This window comes from Neovison vison, chromosome 1 (genome assembly GCF_020171115.1).
Source record: "Neovison vison isolate M4711 chromosome 1, ASM_NN_V1, whole genome shotgun sequence".
NCBI lineage: Eukaryota > Metazoa > Chordata > Mammalia > Carnivora > Mustelidae > Neogale > Neogale vison.
The window spans coordinates 26,534,969-26,562,335 of NC_058091.1; the positions used below are offsets into that span (position 1 = coordinate 26,534,969).

General features: G+C 40.7%; 1 protein-coding gene and 1 long non-coding RNA gene across 5 annotated transcripts in view; one reads left to right on the forward strand and one right to left on the reverse strand.

Annotated features, from left to right (window-relative positions):
• Positions 1 to 27,367, reverse strand: part of LOC122904272 — a 97,411-nt gene that overhangs the window by 53,769 nt on the left and 16,275 nt on the right. The window contains exon 3 of one of the 4 annotated variants that reach the window (XR_006384173.1): positions 424 to 544. The exons of 2 other annotated variants lie outside the window; for them this stretch is intronic. This is a non-coding gene — a long non-coding RNA (uncharacterized LOC122904272). Of the gene's footprint in view, positions 1 to 423; positions 545 to 23,754; positions 23,814 to 27,367 lie in introns of those variants that run through there. One more of the 4 variants, XR_006384174.1, reaches the window with a different exon arrangement.
• On the forward strand, positions 8,285 to 26,628 carry POPDC3 (popeye domain containing 3). Its single transcript, XM_044244874.1, has 4 exons — positions 8,285 to 8,338; positions 23,169 to 23,889; positions 25,047 to 25,155; positions 26,166 to 26,628. Exons 2-4 carry the CDS (start codon positions 23,405 to 23,407, stop codon positions 26,445 to 26,447), a joined length of 876 nt encoding a protein of 291 aa, XP_044100809.1. The 5' UTR covers positions 8,285 to 8,338; positions 23,169 to 23,404; the 3' UTR covers positions 26,448 to 26,628.

Consider the following 27,367-nt stretch of genomic DNA (forward strand, 5'->3'; position numbering starts at 1 on the left):
CACGCCTACCCTTCAGGCCTGGAGGAAGTGCACAAAGCATACTGAGTAACCCCCCAACTGCCCGTGGGAGGTTATCAGGGCACAAGGAGGGCAACATTCCCCATGGCTCGTCCCGTCTACCTGAGGCTCCCAGCACAGCCCATTGCCTGAGACCAGTTACTCAAATTGCTGGTCACAGTAAAGGCAGGATCCTTCCTTGTGGTCTTCCTCTCTCTAAAGGGTTCTTTCCCTTTTCATTGCATTTTTCTGATTATACATACAATATAGTTAACATAGAAAAGAAAAAAACAGAAAAGTATACAAAATAAGATAAACAATGTAAAGAAGATGACATAGTTACTACATGTATTTTTCCTTATAAAACTTAAATATACAATAGTAACAATAATTATGATGAGATAGCCTGTGTGCCAGAGACTGTACCATGAGCTGAACTGGCAACTTCTCACTCAATGAAAGCAGTCCTGGACTGGAAATATTGGACACTTCCTCCAAGTCCAATCCCGTATGGCCCTCTTAAGGAGTCATATTTTTCTTCTCCTTTCTTTAAAAACAAAACAAAACAGCAATAAATAAATAAATAATAATCCAATGATCCAGAACATCAAAATGAGCTAGATCAGTTTATCATCTTAATTATAGTCCCAGGGGTATGGTTAACATTAAAACCTAAGAACTAACATGAATGAGAAGCCCTGGGCCAGAGGCCCCTCTGGGCTCTGTTAATCTGGAAATTCCACAATGGCCCATCACACTTCGTCACCAGGCCACACGTAAAATTGTCAGTCTAATTTCAGAACTTGTTTGGAGTCTGTGATTCAGCCCAACTTTATTTTGATGGCCTTCTGTAAAGGTCTACTATTCTTTACAGTTCTGCAATTTTCAGTCATGTAATTGTTAAAGATGATGCTGATATAAACATTTTACTACGCTTTATGGAAGGTATAATAAAAAAAGACCAACACATCTAGATAATCCATTTCTAAATTTCACCTATCATTTCTAAATAGAATTGTGTATGTAGACTAATACTAAAAAATAGTCAATAAAATGTTTAAAGTCCTTACTGAGGAATTCACATTTCCATCATCCTGTTTTCACTATAGCTGGTTTGCATTTCTCTTTTTCAGTGTTTTTCCATTTCTCTATTGCCTCTGAACATTAATTTTCTCCTCTGGAACTCAGAGATAATTTGTGTTTTAAAAATCCTTTAAGGCTACTGAATTTTAAAATGTGTTTTTTAAATTAAAATCGTAGCAAAAAAACAAGTCTGAACAGAGGGCTTACTATTGTGAGACACTTTTACATGGCAAATTTTCCTCTTTGCATTGTGCCTTAATTCCAACTATTACCTATAAGACAGAAAATCAGACCTGTCCCGTTCACTATTCCAATACATTAAAGCAACAATATCAAGTCACTCAAATCGGGTTTGAAAATATGAGCTGTAAGCAGAATCTATTTAAAGACGAATTTGCCTTCTTTCCTGAGTATATTTTCCTTGGAATGTGGGTTTTGGAATGAACTGCCAAACTCAAACTGTTGCCAGGCCATGACGATGGACCCTAGAGCCATAGAGGGGGATTTGGGTGACAACCCATTTGTGACCAGAGCAGTGCCTAGCATGTGGTCGTACTTCATAAATATTTGTGGAATGAATGAATTTGCAACTGATACAGTGGTATGAGGAGCACAGACAGAAAGGGACAACTCTGTTCTCTACCCCTTAATGTGAACCAAGCCAAGCAAACCTCAGTCCTCCCCAGGTCCTGCAAAAAGGCAGGGTCACCCCAGTCATTTGGTCTTAGGCATAAAGACCGGCTATCATTGGGTTTTTGCTATGGAGCAGTTAAGGCCTCTTCACAATGCTGACCTGGACCTTAACTGTTGATCGCCTATTTTTTTCTAAGAACGTCTCTGACACAAAGTAGAGAAACAGAGGTTAGATAGTAGTGAGCCATCTGAGTATCTGGGAAAGAACAACAGCTTGTATGACCTAGACATTGAGACTGGTGTTCTAGTTACAGTACTCGTCAGTTTGACTGGATGCACAGAAGAACATTCTTTTTGAATGGTTATAATACTTTAAAATGTTTAGTTGGCACTTGCATATATTTGGACTGATTCATTGGCGAAGGGAAGATTTAAATAAATTTGTTACTGTTTACTCTTCACATACTGACTATTGCCATTTTCTCCCTTTTTCTTTACAATTATTGCTTTATTGAGACATAGTTGAGTACAATTAACTTTTTATTTAGTCAATTGGAACAGGAATATTTCCCACACGGTTCTCACTCATTCGTTCATAGATCAGTGTTTGTTTATATTTCTTTAATCTGCTCCATACTGATAGTCTGGACCTTACTGTAATTTTTATGCCAAACAGTTTTACTTACTGTCTAAAAAATAACTCTTGTTCATTTATATCCTAAATTTCTTGAATTTAAGTCTTTTTTTTTTCAGGAAAAGAATGTATGTAAAGATAATGATGGCATACCCTTGCTGATGTAAAAATTTACATATTATTATTTTCCCCCAAATTTAATATTCTATCCTAACTTAAATCTTTTGCCTTCTGCACTACATGAAGATATATCTTGAAATGAGGAATGAAACTGAAAATTGCCTGGGCCTCACTGGGACACACAGAAGTTCATTGTTCACGACTCAGGAAATATCTCAAGATGGATATTCTAAACTAACGAGAGCCGTTCCAGATACCAGTGTCTCACCAAACTCCTAAGAATCTTGAATGCCTCAAAGATCCCCCAATCTATTCCAAGCAGATATTCCTGCTATTACACATAGAGACTTAGGGCTTCTGGGTGGATAAATGCTCAGCGTCCTCTGACAAGATGTGACCTTCACCTGAAAGCTGGGAGCACTGGAAACTCTCATAGGAATGACTCCAGGAGCATGTTCCAACAGAGATGACTCACAAAGCTTTGGGAAAACAAAGAAAAAAAAAAAGCCAAAAACAAACTAAAGAGCAACCTCGATACAGCACACAACACTTGTTTTAAAAAGCAACAGAAATGACTGAGGTTTTTCCTGGGTGCCGATGGAGATCTAGTCAGGATGGCTCCCTGCACCAGACTGCACACCAAAACATTTCCTATTCCCCTGGCCAAATCCACCCCCCAGCTCCCACTGCCCAAAGGCCTACTGGGCTCCTACCGGCCTCCACACATTGCTGCTTTCCATTCTGGGAGCAGCTCTGACAGCCTTGACTCTGACATGTGCACAAAGACGAGAAGCTCAAGAACTTTTTGTCAGAAGAGCACAGGATGAGTAAGAAGGTGAAGTCTAGACAACTCTAAGTGTTTTGATCTAGAGCCTAATGAAGTTAGTATTTAAGTGGGAGAAATGTTCAGCTTCAGAGACAAAATAAAAAAGGGAAAGAGAAAGGATAGATGGAGAGAGTAAGTGAGAACAAAAGAGGAGTAAGTTTAACCAAGGAAGCACAAGATTTGTACACTGAAAACTAGAAAACATTGTTGGAAAAAAAAGATCTAAATAAATGAAAGATATCCCATGTCCTTGTACTGTAAGACTTAGATGGCAATACCACACCAAAATAAAAAGCTTTTACACAGCACAGGAAACCATCAACAAAATGAAAAGGCAACCAACTCAATGGGAACAGATATTTTCAGATGATATATCCAATAAGAGGTTAATGTCCAAAATATATAAAGAACTTCTACAACTCAACACCAAAACAAACAAACAAACAAAAACAAATAATCTGATTAAAAATGGGCAGAGGACCTGGATAGGTATTTTTCCAAGGAAGGCACACAAATGGCCAACATTCACATGCAAAGATGTTCAACATCAGGGAAATGCAAATCAAAACCTCAATGAGATATCATGTCACACCAGTCAGAACAGCTAGACAAGAAAAAAGATAGGAAATAACAAGTATTGGTGAAGATGTGGGGGAAAGTGAACCCTCATATGCTATTGATGGGAATGTAAATTGGTGCAACCACTGTGGAAAACAGTATGAAAATTCCTTGAAAAATTAAAAACACAAATACCACATGATCCAGTAATTCTATTACTGAGTACTTACCCAGAGAAAACAAAAATGTTAATTCAAAAAGATACATGCACCCCTAAGTTTACTGCAGCATTATTTACAATGGCCAGGACATAGAAAGAAGCAACCCAAATGTCCAGCAGTAGATGAATGGATAAAGAAGATGTACATGTATATGTATATGTGTACACACACACACACACACACACGTATAATGGAATGTTACTCAGACATAAAAAAGAATGAGATCTTGCCATTTGCAGCAACAGAGATAGATTTATGGTAATATGCTAAGTAAAATAAATCAAAGGAAGACAAATACCATATTATTTCATTTATATGTGGAATAAAAAAAAACAAAGAAACAAATAAAAATCAGAAACAGACTCATAAATACAGAGAACAAACTGGTGGTTGTCAGGGGGAGGGAGTGGGGGGATGGGCAAAATAGATGAAGGGAATTAAGAGGTACAACCTTCCAGTTATAAAATAAAAAGTCATGAAGATGAACGGTACCAATAGCATAGGGAATATAGTCAATAAAATTGTAATAATGCTTCATGGTTACAGATGGTAACTCCACTTAATTGTGAGTACTGCATAATATATAAAATTATGAAATCACTATATTGTATAACCGAAACTAATACATTTTATGTCAACTATACTTCAATAACAAAATATTTTTAAAAATAAAAAAAGAAGGGGCGCCTTGGTGGTTCAGCTGGTTAAATGGCTGACTCTTGATTTCAGCCGGGGCCGTGATCTGGGGCTTGAGAGATGGAGCCTGGACAGGCACTCACCACAGAGTCTGCTGAAGATTCTCTCTCTCTCTCTTCCTTCCCCTCCCCTCTTTATGTTTTCTCTCTAAATAAGTAAATAAAGTCTTTAAAAATAAATAAATGGGGCGCCTGGGTGGCTCATGGGGTTAAGCCTCTGCCTTCAGCTCGGGTCATGATCTCAGGGTCCTGGGATCGAGCCCCACATCAGGCTCTCTGCTCAGCAGGGAATCTACTTCCCCCTTTCTCTCTGCCTGCCTCTCTGCCTACTTGTGATCTCTGTCTGTCAGATAAATAAAATCTTAATAAACAAATAAATAAAAATTTAAAAAAGGAAATTTCCTCTTTACGAACTGCTTTTAACCTATGCACCCAAGCAATCGTGCACACAGCTTTCACTTATAATAGCAAAATATTAGAAACAATCTAAACAGTTAAGGAGATAGATACATTGTGATATCCTAATAATAATACCATAAAATCACAGAGTAGTTCCCAAGAATGATTATATGTGTACAAAAAGAGAAACAAGCTCCGACTTATTTTGATGTCTGAAAAAGATAACTGACAAATGTAGTTTGATGCCACACGATGTAATTTGTATATGACATTATATTAATATATTATTTGTATAATGAAAAAAATTTAACAATGAAAAGCAAATGAGGGATGTAGAGAAAAAGAACTATGGGGAATTATATGGGGATTAAAAAATGAAAGAACCATGGAAGAAAGAAGGAAAGATTAAAGGATTAAAGGAAGGAGGGTAGGAAAGAGGAAGGAAGAAGCAGGGCTAGGGCTAGGGCCAGGCTGGATCCACACCAGGAAGCAGGAGCAATTAACAAGTAAATGCAAACAAGGAGGGAGGCTTAGAGGGGGGACAAGTTGATGTCAAGGAGAAGGAATAAAGGAAGACTCTGGAAGCCTCACATTAAAGCTTCCTCAAGAAAAGGGACTTGAATGAACCCTGGTTTAGCACTTAATCTGTTCCTAGTTCTTTCCTGTGGTATCATTCCTTTCACTGTAGGTGAAGCTTCAATGGTGTGAGCTGAGCTGACTGTGTTTTTGTCCAGCCTCAGAAGTTTAGTCAAGAGACTGTCCCAAAGGACCTGAAGAGATGGAGGCTGTGGATCATGAACTCATAATCTTGGAAGTAGAAATTCAGCTGGGAATTCCAGGGAGACCTACACCTGTGGCTGATCTATAGGGTACCATGTCATTGGAGTTTGGGTTTTTTTTTTAATATTTTTTATTTATTTATTTGACAGAGAGAGATCACAAATAGGCAGAGAGGCAGGCAGAGAGAGAGAGGAGGAAGCAGGCTCCCCGCTGAGCAGGGAGCCTGATGCGGGACTCGATCCCAGGACCCTGAGATCATGACCCGAGCCGAAGGCAGCGGCTCAACCCACTGAGCCACCCAGGCGCCCACCATGTCATTGGAGTTTTGATATCACAGGGACTCTGCAGGGAAGATCAAGGCAAGGATTCGTACGGCTGGGAAGAAGAAAGATAAATCGGAACACAACAAGGCAGCAATGCTTAATATAAAATTTACCAAAGAAGGGACAACACCAAGTGTACTAATGGGCTGAATATCTAAACAACGCATATAAGCTTTATTAGTTACCACAAACTTAATGCCTTAAAATAACACACATTTACTAACTCATGGTTTGGGTGGGTCTGGAGTCCAGGCATGACTTAACTGGGTCCTCCGCTTAGGGTTTCCCAAAACCACAATTAAGGTGTCCTCTGGTCCGCATTCACATCTGGAGGCTTGACTGGGGAAGAATCCGTTTTCAAGCTTACTTCATTGAGTTCATTTCCTTGTGTTTGTGGAACCAAGGGAAATGGCTTCTTGGTGGGTGTTGGCTGGAGGCTGCTTTTAGCTCCTAGAGGCCACCTACAGTTCCTGCCACAGGGACTTCCCAACATAGCCACTTCTTTCAGCAAGTCAGAGAGGACGATCTCCAAAGGCAGTCTGCTAGCAAGACAGAGACATTTGCAATGGAATGCAGTCACAGGAGTGACCTCCTTCACCTGGGCTATACTTACTGCTTATAAGCACGTCACAGGTCCCATCTACACTCAAAAGGAGGGGATCCCACAAAGCTGTCCACACCAGGAGGTGCTGGGAATCATGGAGTCACCTTAGAGTCTGTCATACATGGATGTCTTTGCTGCTTCTGAGTTTTTAAATCAAAAATAACCATAAATACAATCCTTAAAACTTTGTGATGTGCAACACTAAATAAGAAGTAAAATCTAAACCCAGAGTACGTCCGGTATCAGAGCTTGTGACCTTCTACACTTCCTTGGCCGTATTTCAAATGTAGATATACATAACATGTAAATACACACACCATGGGCTAGATCCGGCTCAAATTTTATTTCTAACATTTCCGAGTAAATCTCTGGAATGAAGAGTAACAGCAAAGACTGACCAGAGGAGTGTTTTCTAGCTGTGCATAGTGTTTAGGAATATGGATATTTGACACCCAGTTTCAGCACAATTAAAGGAGGTTAATTTTACAGTTTATATTAATTATTTTGGCAATTATTCTGGGGACCAAAAGAGACACTGATTACTCAATAAATGTTTGCTTCTGGAATCATCATCACCAACTCTTAGCACCAAGTGAAAGTGAGGCTGCTAAGAGAAGGGAGACGAAATCCTTGATTAACTTGTGTGTTTCACTGGTACCTCACTGAATACCCTATGGTTTGATCACCAAAACTAAACAAAACTTCACTAATTTCATGGGAGGAAAATGCATTTGAGTGTTGCCTGAAATTGTACGCATTTGGCTTAGTGCTGATTTGAAGATTTTCTGTCATTTGTATTTTTAATTTTTTTTCCTTCTGTCTGTGGTTGTTCGTGCTTTCCCAATTTTTTTTTTTTTTTTTTTTGAGATATCCATTGATTTGACCTTTCTTTGTCCCATGCACCCAAATATTCTCATCCCCACTCTGGTCATTTATTTCGTCATTTTGTTTTTGGCGTGCCGGCGGAGAGGGGCACACATAGAGTTGCTTTTCATTTCAGTAGTCAATTCCATCGTTCTCCAGAACAGCGAACACCACGTTTGTTTCCTAACCGTGATCAGTGTTGACTTCGGGAAACCCTTCTTGGCAAACTTTGGTCCGCAGCGCCCGCCAGCTTTGTCCGCAGACCGGCAAGCTGGTGGCCGCGGGGCTTGCTGCGGGGAGGCTGGGGCGGCCCGGGCCCCTGAGCCTCCGCCGCCGCCGCCCCCGCCCTCCCCGCTCTCCCCGCTGCGCCCCGGGGCGCGCGCCCGTGCCCGGCCCCCGCCCGCGCCGCCGCGCGAGCTCGGGAGTGGGCTGCGGTCACGGCGCGTCCCGGCGCGGGGCCGACGCCGGCCGGGTGGGCGGCGAGGAGTGCGCGAGCCGGACGCCGGGGGCTTCGGCGCGGGGCAGCCCGACTCAGCGCGCTCGGCTGGGAAACTTCTGTAGGCGCAAGGCCGGAGCTCTGCGCAGGGTCGGGGAACGAAAGGTAAGGAGGGGAGCCCGGGGGCGCCTCGGCTGCCGCCCTCCGGGAGCTGTCCGCACCCTCGCACCTAGCGCGCTTTGGTGCAACTTTGCGGGCGCGACTTCTACCCCGGCCCCGCCCCAGGGTGGGGGCTGCGAGGCCGCCGACCCCCCGGGACCGCCTTTGCTTCGTCGCCCTGTGCCCCGCGCTGCCAGCACAGCCGCTCCGCTCCCGGCCCCGCTCGGGCCAATTCGGGCCCCGGAGTCGGGGTGGCGCCGCTCGCAGCTCCGCCGGCTGAGGGTCCGCGGCTGAGGGCTCCGCGCGCACCAGCCCCGGCAACTCCAGTCGTCTGCTCTAGAGGGGAATCTTTCCCCCAGATCTTCTGTTTGCCCCCCTCTTGCCCAGGCACCCTGGAGCCCAAAGAAAGAGGCCAGATTTTCGAGGGAGAAAAGCAGGTCCAAGGGGCCCTGACAGTCTTAGGGTTCGTGGGGAAGTGCAGCGGCTGGGAGTTCCTTTCCCTGTCTGCTAAGGGCCTGACTAGGGTCAGTGTTTTCACGCTGTGTTGGGGACACGCGAAAGCTGCCTCATCAAAGGTCAACTTGACCTGTTTTCTCTACTTGGGGATCCACCTTGGGGAAAAAAGGAAGGAAGGAAGGAAACAAAACCACCAAATTACCTAATCACCAAGGTCAGTTACAGAGGTATAATACATTGTGAGGGTCTGTATTTTAGGAAAACATTAAAAGCACAGAATCAAAATACAGTAATAGGGCTATGGCCAAAAAAAAAAAAAAAAAAAAAAAAATGTTTTAGCCAGGAAACATTTTTAAAACATGAAAAAGTTCTACATGTGACTTATAAATGGAAAAGCACAATTAGAAGCCCACTTTTGAACGTAATTTAACTTGATTTAGTAAACATTTAGAATGGGACAATCTTCCTTCCTGACTTTTTATTCTAACTCTTGTACTTGGGTTTGAATTTGCAAGCTTGGACATAAAAATTGAATTTTATGGCAGCCTTAAAAAATTATTGGTCCCTGTTCATAGTAAGGTTTGGTGGTGGCTATTTTCTGTTCTTTTTAATATTAGGGAGTATTGCGGGGTCATATCCCTTGCATGACAGGACAGTAACCTGGCATTGTTCTTTGAGGCAAAAGTAAACTAAACAAGAACTACATGAAACAAAATACAAACAAAACAAAAATTAGATCTCCTTCCACATTACAGAATGAAGAGGTCTAGCTGAGCTCAGATGATTTTAAGGCTCTTTTCCTTCCCTGACGACCAGAGAGTTTAGGATATAAATACAAACTGAAATGTAGAGTAAGACATTTTCTGTCCTAAAATTTTATACTCATAAACTGGGAGACACTGGAGAGATGAGTTTCTTTCATCTCAATAGTGTCTCAAAATAGCTGAATCATCGTGCATCCTGTGCTTCTAAATGGTGACATTCTTTGCTTATTAAATCAAAACATGTGCTGGAAAACCAAACTCTCAGGCTTCTTAACCACAAGACTGACTAAGCATTGACACATTGGAGCATTCACGTCTGCTTATTTTGAGACAGTCAAGATCAAGAATGGTTATGAAGTATTAGCTGTAGTGTATGAGTGTAAGAACACACCAGCAACATGGCAGGCAAGAAGTTTCAAAACTGCTTTGGAAAATATCCAAATGATGGATCGATCTGCAAGCCTGCAAACTGCAGTTGAAATTGGTTTTTATAATTATGGTTGTTGGCCAGCTGAGATTGGGAACTATAGAGAGTAAGTCAGAATTGACAAGAGTATATTGAATCATTAATTAGATTTTTTTTTTTTGAGGAAAAGGGAAAATGTTTCTCTCTGTTACCCAAGTAGTTACAAGAGAATGTCTTAAAGTGCAAGTTATAACAAGCATTTTTGTTTAAGATTTTATTTATTTATTGGTTAGAGAGAGAGAGAGAGACAAAGAGCACAAGCAGGGGGAGGGGCAGACAGAGAGAGAAGCAGGCTCTCTGTTAAGCAAGGAGCCAGATGCGGGACTCGATTCCAGGACCTGGGAATCATGACCAGAGCAGAAGGCAGACACTTAATCGGACTGAGCCACCTAGGCATCCCATAATAGGCATTTTTTTAAAAAAATTAAATAAATAACCGAAAGTTGTTGACCTAGAACAATGCTGGATCACCCGCTGACCCAAAGAATACAAAGACTGATTCACACAGACCCAACGTGAGACCTTCTCATTTTGTTCTTCTTCACTTGTATTCTTCAACAGAATAATAAACTCTGGTGACTCTTACACACACTATGAAATTGGTTCTAGAAAGATAATCAACTGGCTGAGCCTAGACTAGAATCTTCATTGCTCTGGGCCTCATTTTTCACTCCAGACCATGCTGATAAAACCACCGAGGTTGCGGAGGTGTTGTGACTCCTGAACAGGTCAGTAAATGGAAGACCTGGTGACTGGCACGTTGTAAGAGCACAACTAGTCGTAATTTTCCCCATCTCCCTAAGTAGGTGTTTGTTGATTGACTGAACAAACTATAGGATGAATAGTAGTTACAGTTTTTGCTTTTAAATTCAAAAACTCTGTGTAGCAAAATCTTGTTAATAGTTGAGTCTGGATAATCAGTATATGGAGATTTATTATCTAGTATTTTATCTATCTTTGTATGTGTTTACTCATAAGAAAAAAAATTTGAGCATGGACCTGGAAAAACGCATAAGATACATTAATCTTGCACTGCACTTTAGATTGCAATTTTAAAACTATTCTATATGGCTTGGAAGGATAGACACAATTATATATAAGGAGTGAGTGGGTGGGGAATGGTACTTGAGAATAATCCATGGGGATCTTCAATTTTTGTGGAATTTTTTTTATTATAAAAAAGACTTTTAAAATGACAATGATGTTTGTTATTGCTGGTCATTGGGTTCATGGATTTTAGTACTTTGAAATTTTTGTATTTAAAAATTTTCAAATTAATATAAAATCACCTTATTTTATAAAATTGTTAAAAAGAATGCAAACAATACAGATATATACAAAGACAAAAGTAAAGTATCCCCCATTCAGAAATCATCATCTTTAACATTAAGTGTAGATGGTTCTATGTCTTTCCTTGCATTTGTACAAATAGAAGGATATAGATCATTTATTTATTAATACATATGTATTAATATGTAACATACTACTCTGGGGATACAAATAATGTGTATAATCTAGGGTTTGTCTAATTGTTTATGTTTAATCTTTGATGGACATTCTAGAAAACTAGCTTGTTTGAATTTTCATTTATGAGACTTTAGACTATCTCTTAAAATACAGTATTTATTTAAAAATTTAGTATGCAGGGACGCCTTGGTGGCTCAGTGGGTTAAGCCTCTGCCTTCAGCTTGGTCATGATCTCAGGGTCCTGGGATTGAGCCCCACATCGGGCTTTCTGCTCAGCAGGGAGCCTGTTTCCCCCTCTCTCTCTGCCTGCATCTCTGCCTACTTGTGATCTCTCTCTGTCAAATAAATAAATAAAATCTTTTAAAAAAAATTTAGTATGCAGTAACTAACTTTAAATGAGTCTTACGTAACTTAGGTTTATTTGCATATAAGAGATATTTTTAGTTATTTAAAATAGATCTCATAATTTGAAAGTAAGCTTAAATTGTACCAACATTTGAATTTCACTAAAATGCAAGCTCCAGGAGGGCAGGGATTTATTGAATTATTGCATATTAATTAACAATATTTTTCTGGCCATTTGAAATTTCATGACACAGTCAATTATGTTGTACTGTTTGTTTTGAAATTAAGCATCATGTCAATGCAAGGGAAATATTAGGGAACAATTTAAGCATAGCACAGATTTTTTGCTTGCTTGCGGATCATTTACTCAATCAGAATATCAGGTGAATACATTAAGCTATAACCAGCTGACTTGAGCCATATAGGAATACACAAGACACAAATACAGACACCTGAAACATCTGTCAGCTACCTTGGTTCACCACAGGTTATCCTGCAAGAGTGGGTTCTGCTATTCTTTTGCAGTGGCACACTTTTCTGTATAAAAACACAACCTTCAGCATCCTGAGAATGTCTAAGCATCTTGATTCAACATGTCAAATAGTGCATACAAAAGGAAAGGTTCAATAATGAAGAGAAACTTGAAATAATCAAACATTTCAAAAGAATCAGGAGAATATGTATATTTCCAGCAGAAATAAGGGAATGACCTACATTGCTTATCCACAGGCAGTGCTGCCACAATAAAAGGAACATCTATGGTTGGAATAACTTCCAAGTGTTACAAGTCAAGAAAAACAAGACCGAAAGAAATAGAAGAAATGGAAAGATTGTAGTGCATGTGGATTGAGGACCACAAGAAACAAGAAACAAGAAACAAGAAACAGTCTCCCACAATCAAAGAGAAAGCTCCTATCTCTGTGCAAACACCTTGAAAGGAAATATCCAAACCCTGCAGAAGTGCTCCTTTTACCACTAGTGGTGGCTGGTTTGGTGGTTTCAAACATCACTGGCCCTGATGTGTGGTCCACCTGGTTTATCTGGCCAGAAAAAATGAAAAAGACTCTACCCAGTTAGCTAGATCACATGAGCTTGTTAGACATGTGAGAGAGAAACATGAGAACCTGAACTACATAAACATAGAAAGGTGAGTTCATTTGCTGCATATAGGTCACTTGGAGGAAAAGGAAGTGAAGGTGTCTACCTTTGATTCATATCAAGAGAAGACCATTTAATGGATCCATGAATCCGGCTTGTCTTGCATTTTTCATCATGAATGTCTGGTGAACTTACTGCTTGACATGATAGCAGCTGCTCAAAAGTGAATGGCCTGCTTGTGCCAGGTTTACTGCTGTCTCGTCAGATTGAGAATTGTAGGACACTGATTGGTCCAACATGGGCCCACCATCCCATTCCTGTGTTGCTCAAAAAGTTGTAATTTCTTTTTTTTTTTAAGATTTAATTTTATATTTCACAGAGAGAGAGAGAGAGAGAGAGAGAGAGAGAGAGAGAGCACAAGCAGGGGGAGAGGCAGAGGAGGAGGGAGAAGCAGGCTCCTGCAGAGCAGGGGAAGCCTGATATGGGACTCAATCCCAGGACTCTGGAATCATGACCTGAGCTGAAGGCAGTGGCTTAACCCACTGAGCCACCCAGGTGCCCCCCAAAAGTTTTAATTTCTTAAAAACCCATAAGTTTTTTCCATCCTCCCTCCCTCATTTTGAAAGATACATCTTTTTGAAAGATACATCATTAATCTGTATTTTTAAGGTTATAAGACTGATATTCTGACCTAAAACTGTAATTCTCCAATTTCAAAACTATAATGTGTGCTCTGTATATTTAAAAGAACTTAAGATTTTCACCAAAAAAAAAAAAAAAAAAAAAAAAAGAAGACATTTAAATTCACTGAATCTAGAACCGAAGGGAGAAAACAAGAATGTTATTGATTTGTTCCAGTAAGTCCAGACATTTATATTCAAACTGTACATGAAGCAGTGTGTCATTATGTGCATCTCCGTCTGGGAGTGATTCTGAGCTCTATCATTTGTGTATCTTTAGGCAACCTCCTTCACTTCCCTGTACCTCAGTTTTCTCATCTGTAAAACAGGGACAACAGAACTGTATATTTCAAAAAGTTGTAAGGATTAAATGACACAATATTTTAGTATTCTTAGAAACATGCCTGGCACATAGTAAATGCTCAGTAAATGTCCAGTGCTGGTAGTAACTGTGGTAGTAGCAGTCATAGTAGTAAATGAGGTTCAAGAAGATGGCAATGAGATATTGCATTAATTTCCCATCGCTCAACTCATCTGAATGTCATGGAGTCACATAATGAGAATTACAGAGCTATTTATTTGAGTTTCTGTAGTCTGTCTTTTGAGTGTTAATCTCTAGATGTGTCTGAGACATCAAGTATTTGCCCTATGCATATGGCTCGGTTTTGCAAAGAACTAAGCTGGAAGTCACCCAAGGAAACTTGGTATTCCAGGAATTTTGGAGATTGTATATGAATGACATAATTATTCTGGAAATTGCCCATGTGTCCAAATGCTTGACAGTGTTGGGTGTCCACTAAGGAGAACGTGTAATGTATTGCTGGGAACCACTGTGAATTTACATGTAATTCCCAGGGCCGCTTTTGGTGTCTTGTTTTCCAGATACTATTCTTCAAAAGTATTACTGTTCTTACCTGATTTTCCTGATTTAAAGCTAGCAAAGATTTCATGTCTTCCTCCAACTCCATCATAAAATGCAGATTATTAGATTAATGAAAGTCTTGTATAGTAAGTACTCATAATTGGGTGTGTGTTAGTTTCCTACTGCTTTATAACAGAGTACCACAAATAGAGGCTGAAAACACCACAGACTCATTATCGCATAGTTTTTGTGGGTCAGGTGTCCAGGCACAGCTGAACTGGCACACTGCACTCCTCATTTGGAGTCCAAGACCCTCTTCCAAGATTTTCAGGTGGTTGGCAGAATTCAGCTCCTTGTTGTTGTAGGACTGATATCCCCGTTATCTTGGTCACTGTTAGTTGGGGACTACTTTCAGCTCACAGAGACAGTCCTTGGGTTGTGACCCCCATAAGCAGTTCACAGCATGGTATCTGCTTTCTTCCAGACCAGTAGGAACATGACTCTCTAATTTTCAATCCCTCTCTGGTCCTACAATCTTATATAGATTAATAATCACAGGTGATTATTCTAGCACCATTTGCCATATAATGTTAATCAAGAAAGCCTCTGTCCCATCTCATTCACAGCTCTGCCACACTCAAGGAGAGAGAATTATAGCATGTGTAAACCAATGAGACAGGAATCTTGAGGGCCATCTTACAATTTTGCCTATGTGATAAAGTGAGAAATCAGACACAGCAGCAGGTAAACAAATGGACATTAGCAAAGATATGAGAATCAGAGAAGTCCGGTGCGGGCTGTAGGCACATTCTTTAATTTTCTCGAGTCTCAAGAGAAGCCAAGTTCTCATTGGTATGGAAGGTCAAAGGCATATTCCAGCCCAGAAGCCTAGACGTACATGAAGAAACTCGTATATTATATGAAAACAAAGGCTGGTATAGACCCTGTGGAATCCAGAAGACCACAATTCAATCTCCACTACAAAATTTATGAGATTATCTGTCTGGGATTTCCAGTGTATTCCATGAGGTATCATCAAAAGATGAAATGAGGGGCGCCTGGGTGGCTCAGTGGGTTAAGCCGCTGCCTTCAGCTCAGGTCATGATCTCAGGGTCCTGGGATCGAGTCCCGCATCGGGCTCTCTGCTCAGCAGGGAGCCTGCTTCCTCCATTCTCTCTGTGCCTGCCTCTCTGCCTACTTGTAATCTCTCTCTGTCAAATAAATAAATATAATCTTTAAAAAAAAAAAAAAGATGAAATGAGAAAATGAAACAATGGGATATAGTTGCTTGGGAAAGTGTAATTCTCCCAAGGCAAAAGGAAAAAGTAGTGACTTCCTGGTAGGATAAAGAGGCCAAGAGCTATAGTGGGGTTGGCCACCACCTATGTAGGCAGAAACCAGATGGCAACATCTATGCCATGGATAACATCTGATGATTGTAGCATGTGAATATTGTAGCCAATATCATTTACATTTATATCAACTCTCTGTTCTTAATCTTAGATAATTCTTCCATATTTATACACTTATACATTATACATATGCACTGTTTGCCCAGTGTCATGCCAAGTCTTTTTCATTTCCTTTCTCTGTTAGTTGAGAGGCTCTAGACCAGCACTGTCCAAGAGAAAGATAATGCAAGTCACATACGTAATTTTAAATTTTCTAATAGAGACATTGAAAAATAAGACATGGGCAGAATTAACTTTAATGTTTTATTTAACCCAGTATTTCTAAAACATAATCATTTCAGCCTATAGTCAATATAAATGTTATAATGACATATTCTTTATCTTTGTGCTAAGTCTTTGAAATCCACGTATATAACACATCTCAATTCAGGCCAGCCACATATGGCTAATGGCTACCATATTGGACAGCACAACTCTAGAATTCTAGCTAAGGTCTCGGCTCATGGGCATTTAATTTTAACTCTCATTCTCTCTGTGCTCACTTTCTAGCTCCTCTTGCCAACCCCAGGCTTTCTTCAGTATTGCTTTGCACAATAGGAACTATTAAAGATCCCTCTGTCCTGCCTCTTATTTTCTGCTGTGAACTCTGTAGGTATACCAAGAATATTCGGTTAATTGAGGATGAAACTGTGTTCCCCTTTCCTCTGATTTCTTCCCAAACTTTGGGATCTCTTAAAATTCCAAAGGGTCTTAAACCCTTCTTTGATCCTCTGTCTCAAGAGAGACATTTCTTCCTTTCACTTCTCCCTCACAGTATAATATATGCTTTCCCGTCTTTCTATGTCCAACATCTAAATCATTGATTCAGGTATTAGATCTCAATGGGGCTTCTTACTTGTTCCAAAATTATTCTGAACACTGCATTTACAGCTGGGCATTGTTATCCTTATCAGTCATTGAACGTTTATTGAAGACTCACTCTGTGCTAGACAGAGGGGAATTCCATAAATATTTCCATACACACACACACGTAAAATAATCAACCAAGGGCGCCTGGGTGGCTCTGTTGGTTAAGCAATTGCCTTCAGCTCAGGTCATGATCCTGGAGTACCAGGATCCAGTCCCACATCAGGCTCCCAGCTCCATGGGGAGTCTGCTTCTCCCTCTGACCTTCTCCCCTCTCGTGCTCTCTCTCTCTCAAATAAATAAATAAAATCTTTTTAAAAAATAAATAATCAACCAATAAAGCTGACATATGACCAATGATCAATATATATATAAAATGGTTAGTAGAGCATAACATATGATGGAAGCCACGTTGACAGATAATAAAGGCCATAAAATTTCAGAGCTAGAAGGTGCAATTCAGGCCACCCTGTTAAGGAAAGCCTGCTGCAAAATATCCACAAGGTTTGCGCCCTCTTGGAATCATGAGAGGCAAGGAAGGAAAATGCTTCCCCACCTGAGCAAAGCATGGGAATGAGAACACACAAGGCAAAATGTGCCTTTCCAGCTCCTTCAAAATAGGAATTAAAATCAGATCCTTTACCATACAGGCTGATCTGGTGTCTCTCAACCTCACCACCCCCCAACAGTTCTTAACCCTGGTTGCGCATCAGAAATGCCAGTGCCCGGGGCGCCTGGGTGGCTCAGTGGGTTAAGCCGCTGCCTTCGGCTCAGGTCATGATCTCAGGGTCCTGGGATCGAGTCCCGCATCAGGCTCTCTGCTCTGCAGGGAGCCTGCTTCCTCCTCTCTCTCTCTCTCTCTCTCTGCCTGCCTCTCTGCCTACTTGTGATCTCTCTCTGTCAAATAAATAAATAAAATCTTAAAAAAAAAATAAAAAAAAAAAGAAATGCCAGTGCCTGGGCCCCACCACAGTCAGTAAATAATGAAGTGAGCAGTCTCTAGAGTGGGGCCCCAATCATAAACGCAGTGTTAAGACCTGCAGTCTGAATTCTGTTCCACTACTCAGCTCTATATTTGAAGCCATGCTAGGAAAAGTGTTCTATTCCTTACCACATAGAGTCATGTTATTTTAGAGCCAAAAGGGACCTCACGTTATTTTGTCCACCTTCCATTTTACCAATGAGGAAACAGGTCTAGTAAGATTAAAATCCCACAGCTCTTTAGGGGCACGGCTAAGACTAGAACTTTGCTTTTAAGTAACACTGTCAGCTGAACGCACAGACGCAGAATGGAGCACTCCTGGCCTTGGCAGACAGTGATGATCAAAAGCACAAGAGTCACCAGCGCAGAAGGACAGCCAGTGGTCAGCCAGGAAGGAACAAAGCGAAGGTCCGGCAAACAAACAAGGATAATTCAGAAACCATGCAGGAACAACATAAAACAATGACCTTCAAACTTGAATGTGCATCAGAATCAACTGGGAGCTTATTGGAAGGGCATCTTCTTGGGTCCCTTCCAGGCTCAGCAAGTCTAGGGTGGGGCCAGGGAAGGGACAGTCTAACAAGCCACCCGGGTGACATTTAACATCAGTGACTTGAGGATACCTGCAGGGAAGCACTAAACACTAATCTGAGGTAGAAGAGTAATGTTGTCTTCCAGGATGGCTTCTTGGCCACTGGAAAGTAAAGATTCAAGGGTGGGTTGGTGATGAGGGTACGTACCCCTACCAGCCGTAGGAGATCAGGACCTGGATAGGGAAGAACAACAGAGATCACCCCTGCAGGAATAAGTATATTTAGAATTTGAAATTTAAAGTTGGGTAGCCACCGACAGTAACATTTCTATTTGTGTATTGAACTGTAATCCTCTGGGTGAAAGAAAGCTTTTAAAAAACTGAATTCTCCAAAAGGCTCAGCTTTGTAAAAGACAAGCCACAAGTAAGGCGACGCCATCTCTCTCTTATTTTTAAATTTGCCAAGAAGTTTTAATATAGATTTCCTCATCTGAATCTTCGAGCCCCCTTTAGAGTGGACCGAATAAGTGATACTACCTCTGCTTGACTGATGAATAAACATGCCTGAATTGATCTAAGCAACAAGGAGGGAATGAATGCTTACATTCTCTAAACCCGGCTACTGTGGAAGCAGAATAATAAATGTGGTGTAGTCTGTGAGCTTCGGAATCAGGCAGGACTGTGTGGAATGTTAGTCCCCGTATGAGAAAGGGGACCTGAAACAATTTGCTTACCTTCTCTGGGTTTCGATTTTTCTCATCTGTAAGATGGAGATGTAGTACCTTCCCCAGAGGGTTGTTGTGAAGGTTAAGTGAGGTAATTTCTAAATACTTCTGGCAAGTAGGTCCTGAGTAAGTATACCTCCTTGAGAATAAGTAGAGAAAACCAGCTTTAAGCAAATGATTATTTTTGCATATGGAACACATACCAAAGTTAGGATCTATTCCAATTAATGAGTAGAATATTGATGGCATTTTTATCTTCTGGGTTGCCTAGCAACCAAAACTAACGCAATACCACAAGCTACGAGAGTTGTTGTTTTTAATCAGATTAAAATTCCACTGCTCTTAAGGAACTCAATTTCTATGAAGACAAAAGGATTCCCCTAAGAGTTTGGAGCTGTGCCAGACATTTAAATAAGCAGTGTCCCACCTCCTCAGTGATTTTGTACCAAACTTCCTTGGATGTTGGAATGTCCCTACTTCTTTTCCCCTGGGTGACAGAAGATTTTAGATCATCCATTAAACTGGAGAGAGAATAGGCATGGAGAAGGCAGCCTGCTTGCACCTGGATAGCAGGGTACTCAATCAACGCTCCCCGAGGGCCAGAAATACAAAAACATTTGTCTTTGCCCCTTAAGAGTTTCAGAAGCTAGGAGAGGAAGAACGCCAGTGTTGAATAATAATACAGCAAATTATTTCATGAGTGCCTTTGTAGGTCTATCTCCCTGGCTCGGCGGTGAGCATTATGGATGGAGCCGTACATGTTGGTATGGAAGGTCTTAAATATTCGGTGTTAGGATTATTATTTTCCTGGCGAACCAATCTGGACAGAATAGCCCACTGTGTCCCAACACGTTCATATCCGATTCCCAGCCTTAAAAGGTGACCCTGCGTGCTGGTGAGGGCATGGCATTGAGCGGACTGGGACTCCTACCTCGCGGCTGGGACTTCCTGCCTCTCTTACGTCAAGCCCGTGACTTGGCCAGTCTTGTGCCCTGCTTTTCTCATTTGCAAGCAGGGCATGATGATTTAGAGTCTGCTTCCCTCACGGCAACGAGTCTAATGCAATGAGATTTTAAATGTACACGTTTTAAATAGATAAACGCAATTTCAGAGCTAGTCTTAATCAGTTGGTCCCAATTCTCCATCATATTTCATGGATCATGCTCGTACCTGCCTTTAAGGTTCCTCTTTAACTTATTCCTCTATAACTCAGGGTCTTACAATCTAAGGAGTAGAAAGAGGGGAGCTGGGAATCATTGTGTTTATTTGCAGTTAATTTTTGTCTCCATCATTTGTCCGTGTGCTAATTTCTCTTGTGGGGAAGGTGGGCTTTGTTGCTGGAGAATCTATTGTGCTTCTTCAGCATCTCAACGTTTATTTACCCAAAAACAGGACCTAAGGCCTCCAGGCCTTCTAAGCAGGCAGCTGGCTGATGAATCACGTTCAGTCAGAGAGTGCTGCTGGCCCACATCAGAGGAACACTCACGCCCGTCACCTGCCCCTGTCAGTTCTTTCTCTTCTAATAAAATACATCTGTTTTGGTGACTGAATAAAAACACACCAAGTGGAGAAAGGCTGGGTGTGGAGTAATTTAATCAGGGCAAGTCAGCACTCCGTGTTGCTGTGTGGAGTGATACAGGATCAAGGATAGGAAGATGATTTGGTAGCAGCTTCTTGAAACAGAAGCCACTGGAAAGGACCGGAAGCACAGTTCCTCTGATGAGCACCATGGGTCACCCTCCTGGAATGCAGGTGGCCCAGTCTGTCCCCCAAGTCCCGATCGTCAGGGGACGAGATTCCCAGAAGCTCCCTTCTGCATTGCCGCAAAGGTTTTACATGGCCCTTCTCTGTTAGCATCATTTTAACATTTTGTTGAGGATTATAAATTTTTAAGGAAGTTCAAACCCAAGTTCAGAGCTCTGCCAGCAGTGCTTTTTAATATTGGCTTTCGTGGCTGTGTTAGGTATCCTGAGGAACTGATTAATTTAAAATACCCTAGTTTTAAAAGTGAAACAGCAGGGAGACTGACATTTGCAGTCTGGTAGTCTGCAGTTCTCACTACTCATTGTATTTTTTTAAAAAATTTCTTTGTTGTGAATATCCTGTAGTGTATAATTCTGTGTTGCGCTTAAAGAGGAGAAAGTAAACACTTTGAGGGTGCTGTTCTGCCCTGACTCACATCATCTCACAGAGTGAGGGGGGAGGCACGAACTAGGGGGCACGGGGTGGGGGGGGGTTAAAGTACATTTGAAAGTAGCTTTAGTATAAATAACAATGCCAGTTCTAGGTCTGTGTTATTTACTTTTTCTTTTTTTAATGATTCCCCTGGTAATGCTGTTAAAGGCCTTACTTGCTGAGAAGAGGATCCGCTACCCAGGATGAAGAGCCAGAACTCCAACAGCGGCTCCTTTACTTCCGTTTCTAGTTCTGTTGGTGACTATACTGTCCCCTTTTTGACTTCAGCCAAGTCATTTTCACCTCTCCATGTGTATTTTATTTTTCCATGAGACAAGATCTGTGATATTTGATATTTTATTAACAGGTGTTCTGGAAATGATCTATCTTAAAAATAAAAGCACTAAATATAGCACTTAAGTTCAAGGCTTCTGAATGTTGTTATGGTTTAAAAATCCAGTCTACTGAATGCTTCACAGTGAAACTATTTATTGTTAAGAAATCTGGGGGTAAATGATACATATCCTACAGCTCTATCATCCCGGGTGAATCTCTCCTGACTCAGATCACACATTAGCATTTTTACCATATGGCTCAAAGGGTAGAGAATATATGTGCAGAGGAACAAGTCAGTAACATTTTTTGACCATCTGGTAAATAAATGTGTAAGCAGCAGGAATTTTAATATTATTTATTTAGTTATATGGGTGCAGACTTTAACTTGAAATAACCTCTAATACAGTAAGGTAGATCTGAATTGATATGTCTCAAATAATTTTGATCTAATTCATGAACCAGAATCCTGGGCTACTCGGTGCTCTTAAAATCAGACTCCTGACAAGAATGGAACTAGAGGGTATTATGCTGAGCGAAATAAGTCTATCAGAGAAAGACAATTATATGCTCTCTCTGATATGAAGAATTTGAGAGGCAGGGCGGGGGATTGTGGTGGGGGTTAGGGAAGGAATGAAACAAAATGAAACAAGATGGGATCGGGAGGGAGACAAACCATAAGAGACTCTTAACCTCAGGAAACAAACTGAGGGTTGCTGGGGGGGGGGGTATGGATAGGGTGGTTGGGTTTTGGACATTGGAGAGGGTATGTGCTATGGTGAGTGCTGTGAAATGGGTAAGCCTGATGGTTCACAGACCTGAACCCCTGGGGCAAATAATACATTATATGTTAATTTTAAAATCAGACTCCTAATTACGTGTTTCCCGTGTTTATTGTTTTAGTAGGGTTCCTTACAGTGCCTCACTTAAAGTCTTTTTCATGAGAGGCCCCACGATTGGATCCAGCCTCCAGGCTTACGGGCAAAAGTTCTGCTCTATCCTGACCCCTATGTGACCTGAGATAAATTATTTGGCCTCTCAAAGCCTTGAATTTTTCATCTGTAGAGAGTGAATACCATTGTCCAACAGTTCTCTCTCGGAGGGTGGGCCACGAAAGGCCATGGATTGGTGCATCAGAATCATGTGGGGGGGTGCTGTCAAGATACTAACACAGGCCCTACCTGTAGCATAGGCCCTACCCTCAGACAGTCTGACTCAGTATGCCTGCACACAGCCTATGAATCTGCATTTTTAGTCATTGTCCCAAGAGATTCTGAGGTACACTGAGCTATTATTGTGAAGAGGAGTTGATGAAAACACCTAGCTTTCTAGCAAAATATGTAGTTAGCTAGGTCTAACAAATATTAAAATTTTGGGAAATAATTTATTATTATTAAACATAACCCTAAAACTATACATGTTCTATCCTAGAAACTTAACAGCCTTTGTGCCCTCTCTGTATTATTTTTTTAAACTAAAGCAAATATATAATTATGTCAAAATAAAATGTTAAAATACATTCTAACTTCATAGAAAATAGGATACCAACTTGAATAGTAATGCTGGGGATTCAGTTAAATATACCCCTTAATTTTCCTTATCTAATTAGATCCTTCTTTTTTTTCTTGTCCAGGAAACTGTAAAATATCTGTGGACTAGATCTGAATCGGGAGCCCAGATGAACTTAAAAGAAGCTAGCCTGGGATTTTTAGTGTTTCAAGATCTAATCACTCCAACCCCAGGGTCCAGGCTGTCTCCGGTTTTATAAGGACGTAGGGAAACTCTGATGATGGAAAAACAAAGGACTTAACTACTCGCTTCCGTATCATCTAATGTCAGCTGAAGAGTGAACCAGACAGAAGGACAGCCATGGAGAGAAACTCAAGTCTGTGGACGAACCTGATAGATGAGCACCCAGTCTGCATCACCTGGAAACAGGAGGCCGAAGGAGCCATTTATCATCTTGCCAGTATTTTATTCGTCGTAGGTTTCATGGGCGGCAGTGGATTCTTCGGGCTCCTTTACGTCTTCAGTTTGCTGGGCTTGGGTTTTCTCTGCTCTGCCGTCTGGGCTTGGGTCGATGTCTGTGCGGCCGACATATATTCCTGGAATTTCGTCCTGTTCGTCATCTGTTTCATGCAGTTCGTTCACATTGCGTATCAAGTGCGCAGCATAACTTTTTCCCGAGAATTCCAGCTGTTGTACAGCTCCCTTTTCCAGCCTCTGGGGACCTCGTTGCCCGTCTTCAGAACAATCGCTCTGAGCTCTGAAGTGGTGACTTTGGAAAAGGAACACTGTTACGCCATGCAGGGAAAAACCTCCATTGATAAACTGTCCCTGCTTGTTTCGGGAAGGTTCGTACTCTTGGTCCTTCCTCTGTAGTAGTTATTTCCGCTATACGAGCTACTAGCTGGTGTTTCTTTTTGCTACACTTTTCTATCTTAACATAACACAGTCCTGGGCGGTTTTTTTTGTTTGTTTGTTTGTTTTGTTTTTTGTTTTTTTTCAATTTATTTATTTTCAGAAAAACAGTATTCATTATTTTTTCACCACACCCAGTGCTCCATGCAAGCCGTGCCCTCTATAATACCCACCACCTGGTACCCCAACTTCCCACCCCCCCACCACTTCAAAACCCTCAGATTGTACTGTGAGGCATGAGAAACCCCTTGACACGTACGTGACTCACGGACATAGGCATTTAGAGTACATGCTGTTATTTACTCAAAGAAGGATATAATCTAGAGCCTTAATATTTCTTCTTAGAAATCAAATGTACAAATGGGTTTGTCTGGATATGCTATTTGTTTCCAAGCTAGTCACTGAGCATCAAGAACAGGATGGTGCCAGCTTCAATTAATAGAATACTCAATGTGGGCATCCAAAGTACTTTAAATAAGACTCTGATGGGGCGTTCTTTCAAGTAATAAAGAACATTTAAGTTCTATAATGATCAATTTTTTCAGTAAATTCTAGAATTGCCCACTTGCTAGAAGCGGGGAGGGGCACCATATATTTTTTTTTTATATTTGTAGGTATATAAATTTTGAAAACACAAGGTTCGGGGGAAGAAACAATAATGTTTAAATGTCTTTAAAAGCTTAAAGCTTTAGTCAACAGAGGTATCTACAGTGATACTCCTTTATATTCTGCAGTGTTTTCCTACTTAATTTAAAATCTGACTGAGTGCATTGAAACTTTGTCTTGAAGTATCTTGAAATATAATAAATCCACACAAATGGGCACATACCATCCATGTATACCTTGATGCGCTAGCTGATAAATTTCACCCAATATTCTAGAATCCCAACTGTGAGGAACATCAGTACATGTTCAGTCTTACAGGAGATTTTGTCACTTACTGTAATGTATGAATTTAATATTTTAGCGTACAAAATTTTAAAAGCATAAAGGCCACCAGACATCTAAAATAGTGCTCCCTCCCCCTTGCCTCCGGTTATGGGCTTGCTTTCTCCTTCTCTCACAAATGATGTTCTTTGTGTTTGGGTAGGATCAGAGTGACCGTTGATGGCGAATTTCTGCATTACATTTTCCCCTTCCAGTTCCTGGATTCGCCTGAATGGGACTCACTGAGACCCACAGAAGAAGGCATCTTTCAGGTAAGGGATAACTGGACTACAGAGTGAGCACTGCCTCTTCCAAACAGATGTTTGTTTAAAAACAGGCAAACAAATAAAGCAGGGGATGACAGAGCAATGATTTATATTCAACTTTGGAATGTACTTTGCAGCATGCATTGACTTCGCAGTTCTCTTGCTGATTACCGTGTCTGTGGAGGGCCAGTGACAAGAAAAAGAACGGGTTTTGTATATGGCAGAAAGAGTTCACAAAAGATGCTCTTCAATTTTCCTTTGCTTAGCTGCATATATGGAGATTAAAATATAATTAATTGAGATTTGACTATAAACAAAACACTGCCACTGACACAGTGTAGAGAAACACCAAGAATTTAAAAGTTTGCCCTTATTGCAAAAATGAGTGATTCTTAAGATTTAAAATGCTAATAGATTTCAGTTGTTTTCTAGCAAAAAAGAAAAAAAGTACTAAACTTACCATCACTACTCTGCTGCTGTGTCTGATAATTTCAAAAGATACTTACTTCGGTGGATTCTGCTATGGTATATTGTTTTCCTACAATGAATACATGTAACATACGTGTGTGTATGCAACTATAAATTCATATACTTATGCAGAATAGGTAAATAAGTTCCATTTTGTGCTACAGAAATGATTAGAATTAAATATTTGTCTGCAGTCTTTGGGACTGACTTGGAAATACTTCTCTAACGTTCGCCAACTTCATTATTTTTTAGTATCAAGTAGCTCTCGCTTCAGTAAAAGACAAATATACATCCACCCAGATTTTGAAAAGAGATGGATTGGGAATGGGCACAACGTTGTGATTGTTCATGTTATAAATTATGTATGTGCCAAGACATTTTGTAGTTTCTCCCCATTTTTACCCTATATTGTGAGTCAGTTTTTTTAACCTAAGAAATCAGCAAGTGAAAGTCATTTAAAATAAGGGCAAAAAAAAAAGGGGGGGGAGGCAGAACTTTAGTTGCTTCCTAATCTTTGCTTTTTATGTGGCCTTACACTTTTTTTTTAGGTAACCCTCACAGCAGAAACTGATTGTCGATATGTGTCTTGGAGGAGAAAGAAATTGTATTTGCTCTTCGCTCAGCATCGTTACATCTCTCGCCTGTTTTCAGTTTTAATTGGCAGTGACATTGCAGATAAACTCTATGCCTTGAATGACAGAGTATATACAGGAAAAACATACCACTACGATATTCGGTTACCCAACTTCTATCAAATGTCAAGTCCAAAAATACGCAAATCACCCCTGACAGAACATTTCCGGAATTCCAAACGGGGTTGTGACAAGTGATATCAGAGTCGGAAGTTTTATAATCATAGAAAAGACCCTCTTCGTCATTCCCCAAATGAAATACAGAAAATTGCACTCACTATTATTTTTATAAATGAAACTCAGAGACAAGATGCCACTGCCAGCTGTTTGACTCATCTCAGCTTCTGCATTGTGAATAAAGTTTACAAATTTCTCTGTATTTCTTATTGGAATAAATGGGGAGGGGGAAATGAATAACTGTGCGCAGTTTCTCCTTTTCTGTGTCAGAACTGGAAGAATGGAATATTGTGTTCTCAAATATTTCCTCAGATCTATTCAAATCTGATGTCCTGCCCTATTGAGTTGGGCACTGCTTCTCAAGAAGCAGCCAGAAAGTGCTCTCAGCATGAGAGTGGGCTGTGTCTGTCCACATCAGTGTTTCCAGAACTGACTTTTGGCCACAACCTCTGACAAAGGCAAGGCGGATTACTGTGGTAGGCAGCGATTATTTATTTTAAATGTGAAGTTGTTTACTATGACTAGAAAGTAGAATAAATGCAAGAGATGATATGTCCACCTTGAAGGCTATTTTATTGCAACAAATACTTTATCAGCTCAATCTTTCAGTAACATTTTAAAAAGAGGCATTTTGTGGAAGACAAAGATGTATATTAATTATGGAGTAAAAAGAATAACCGGGAACAAATAGTAAAAACGTTGCACAGTGTTTCAGTCTTGCACGGTTAGCTGAAAGAGCAAGTGTGAATGGTCTGACTGGACAGCAAGGGACCCGCAGCAAAAGCTCTACCCACCACACAAACACGGGAGATCCTTCGACATTGTAAAGAAGAGCTACCAGACAGATGGGCAATCTGATCCATATCTTCAGAAAACTGGTTCTCTAGAGATCCTGAGCAGACCACGTTCTTTGGTAGAAAGAGAAATCATCAGACATTTAA

Excerpts from the sequence above, each read along its gene's own strand:
- POPDC3 (XM_044244874.1), top strand. The coding sequence starts at position 23,405 with ATGGAGAGAAACTCAAGTCTGTGGACGAACCTGATAGATGAGCACCCA. Across the intron at positions 23,890-25,046 it reads TCCCTGCTTGTTTCGGGAAG|GATCAGAGTGACCGTTGATG; the intron begins GTTCGTACTCTT and ends GTGTTTGGGTAG. Across the intron at positions 25,156-26,165 it reads CAGAAGAAGGCATCTTTCAG|GTAACCCTCACAGCAGAAAC; the intron begins GTAAGGGATAAC and ends CTTTTTTTTTAG.